This window comes from Triticum dicoccoides, chromosome 5B, assembly GCF_002162155.2.
Source record: "Triticum dicoccoides isolate Atlit2015 ecotype Zavitan chromosome 5B, WEW_v2.0, whole genome shotgun sequence".
NCBI classification, from domain to species: Eukaryota; Viridiplantae; Streptophyta; class Magnoliopsida; order Poales; family Poaceae; genus Triticum; species Triticum dicoccoides.
In genome coordinates, this window is record NC_041389.1 from 407597308 (window position 1) to 407599912 (window position 2605).

At 50.2% G+C, this 2605-nt stretch overlaps 1 protein-coding gene across 1 annotated transcript; it reads right to left on the reverse strand.

The window, feature by feature from the left end:
- Positions 1–572: 572 nt before the first annotated feature.
- On the reverse strand, positions 573–1360 carry LOC119309565 (low molecular mass early light-inducible protein HV90, chloroplastic-like). The gene has a single exon (XM_037585544.1). It carries the CDS (start codon positions 1234–1236, stop codon positions 718–720), a length of 519 nt encoding a protein of 172 aa, XP_037441441.1. The 5' UTR covers positions 1237–1360; the 3' UTR covers positions 573–717.
- Positions 1361–2605: the final 1245 nt, after the last annotated feature.

The window sequence follows — 2605 nt, forward strand, 5'->3', positions numbered from 1 at the left end:
AAACTGTTAGAGTTGTGTCAAATATTGTGTACAAGGTAGGTTACAGTTGGACTATGAGTTGTATTGTGTTTACATAGGATGTGGTGTCGTGTTCTAGTAGGACACTTGTATCCTAGGCCTCTCATATATAGCGGGGGTAGACACACGATGTAGTCTATGCCAACATAATACACCAGAACGCAGGGGAAGCCGGCGGCATGTGCCGGTGTCCAGGGCGACCAGGTGCGATATTATAGCGGTGTCACGGGGAGGAGCGCCCGTAGTCAGGTCCAGTGGATGTATCCATATCGGTGAACCACGTTAACAAATTTCGGTGTCGTGCTTGTGTGATTGCTTGGTCTTCGAATGATCAACGAAGTGCATCAGATTTATTCTAACAAGTGGTATCAAAGCACATGAAGCTCATTGATTTTTTACTCTAGATGGTCTTTAGTATATGTTTAAGCTAACATGGAGCTCGTTGATATTTTGAGAACCGGATTATTTTTTAATAATTCTATAAAATACAAACCAAGTGCAAAATTGCATTATAAAATTCAATAGTGGGCATCACCGTCAAAGAAGATCTAGAATGACAAACAAAGCAGCTCCCGTAGTATGAACTGTCTTTAATTAGTATAAGCAATACAAAGAATATGAGGGTGATCAATTCTCATCATTTACATGTCCCACTCAGTACATGTTGTGTTATCTGGTCGACAACAAAGCTAGTTTATTCTACACGTTGATGAAGGGTGCGCCAGTGATGATCTCAGTGGCCGCTAGAGCGACGAGGCCGAGCATGGCGAAGCGGCCGTTCCAGAGCTCCGCGTTGGCGTTCATGATGGCGCCGGCTCTGCTCTCCACGCTCTCGCCCTGAAGCAACGGCACCAGCGACGCCATGGTCAGCACCGCCACGGTGTAGGCGAACCACGCTTGCCCGGTGCCACTGCCGAGCTGCGAGAGGAGCCCGTCGCCGCGCCCTACCTCCACTGCAAGCGCCGTCACGAAGCCTACCATGGCAAGGCGGCCGTTGATGCGCTCGGGCGCAGGGCCACTGAACGCCATCGCGTCCCAGATCGAGGTGCTCGCCTTGGGTTTGTTTGGCGGTGGTGCGCTCGGGCCGTCGGTCTGTGCCCTGACGACGAGGGCGCGTCGGCCCAGCGCTGGCAGAGACCGGGCTCCGAAGCGGCCGGCCGAGCCCCTCGGCAGGACGGCGGCACCGGCGAAGGAGCTCATGGCCATCATGGTTGCCATTAATCAGCTGCGGAAGGTGGACAGAGGAGAGAAGGAAGGTACAGATGCTGCTGCAAGCGAAGAAGGAAGGCTAGATGATTGCTACTTGCTGTTGACTGTTTGTTGTGTCGTCGAATGTTTGCTGGTGCATTGTTCAGAGCGAGTGGACACAATTTATAGGCCGTGCTCCGCGCGATCCAACCCGTGACCAGCTGGGTATGCGCGGTGGCCTGCTGGCCGCGGCGGTGCCCACGTCGCGAGCTGCTCCCCGCCGTGAATTTACCCTCTAGGTGGAGCGAGGCAGCGACCACGCGGACGTGGAGGCCACCGCGTGGACTGCGGAGAGCTTCACGTGTAAGACAATAGTTTTGGGGAATCGGCACAATCCTCTAGGGGTGGCCTATCACACACACACACACATATATATATATATATATATATATATATATATATATATATATATATATAATGAGGTGGTATACAACATTACAGTATACACATGTAAATATAGAAGCTATACAATCTAACACTCACCCACAATCTTAGCCACTTTCTAAAGAATCTAGAAGGGTAAGATTGCGCCTGCAAGCCTCAAACTGTGCTAAAGACAATGGCTTAGTGAAGATGTCTGCAAGTTGATCCTTGGAAGAGATGAACTTGATCTGTAGTTGCTTCTGAGAGACACGTTCACGCAGAAAGTGATAGTCAACTTCAATGTGTTTCGTTCGGGCATGGAATACCGGATTTGCAGAGAGGTATGTAGCACCGATGTTATCACACCAAAGGACAGGAGACTGTGGTTGAGATATACCCAATTCCCAAAGCAAAGACTGTACCCAGATAATCTCCGAAGTGGCATTGGCCACAGCTTTATACTCAGCTTCAGTACTGCTACGTGAGACAGTGGCATGTTTCCGAGCACTCCAGGCAATCAGATTAGAGCCAAAGAACACAACATAACCCCCCATGGATCGCCTGTCATCCGGATTGCCAGCCCAATCTGCATCAGAATATGCTGAGAGACAACCAGAGGAGGTCGGTCGAATATGCAATCCATGAGCCACCGTGAATCGAATGTAGCGCAAGATACGCTTAACAGCAGACCAATGAGTATCACAGGGTGACTGCAGATACTGGCAGACTCGGTTAACAGCAAAGGAAATGTCCGGTCGTGTGATCGTCAAGTACTGAAGACCACCAACAATACTCCTGTACTCCGTCGCATCAGCAGAAGACAGAAGCGCACCATCAACAGCAGTGAGCTTGTCAGTGATAGACATGGGTGTAGTCGTCGGTTTGCACTTAAGCATCCCAGCCCGCTGCAACAAATCCAGGGAGTACTTCTTCTGCGTCATAACAAGACCATCAGCCCGAGAAGTAACCTCCACAC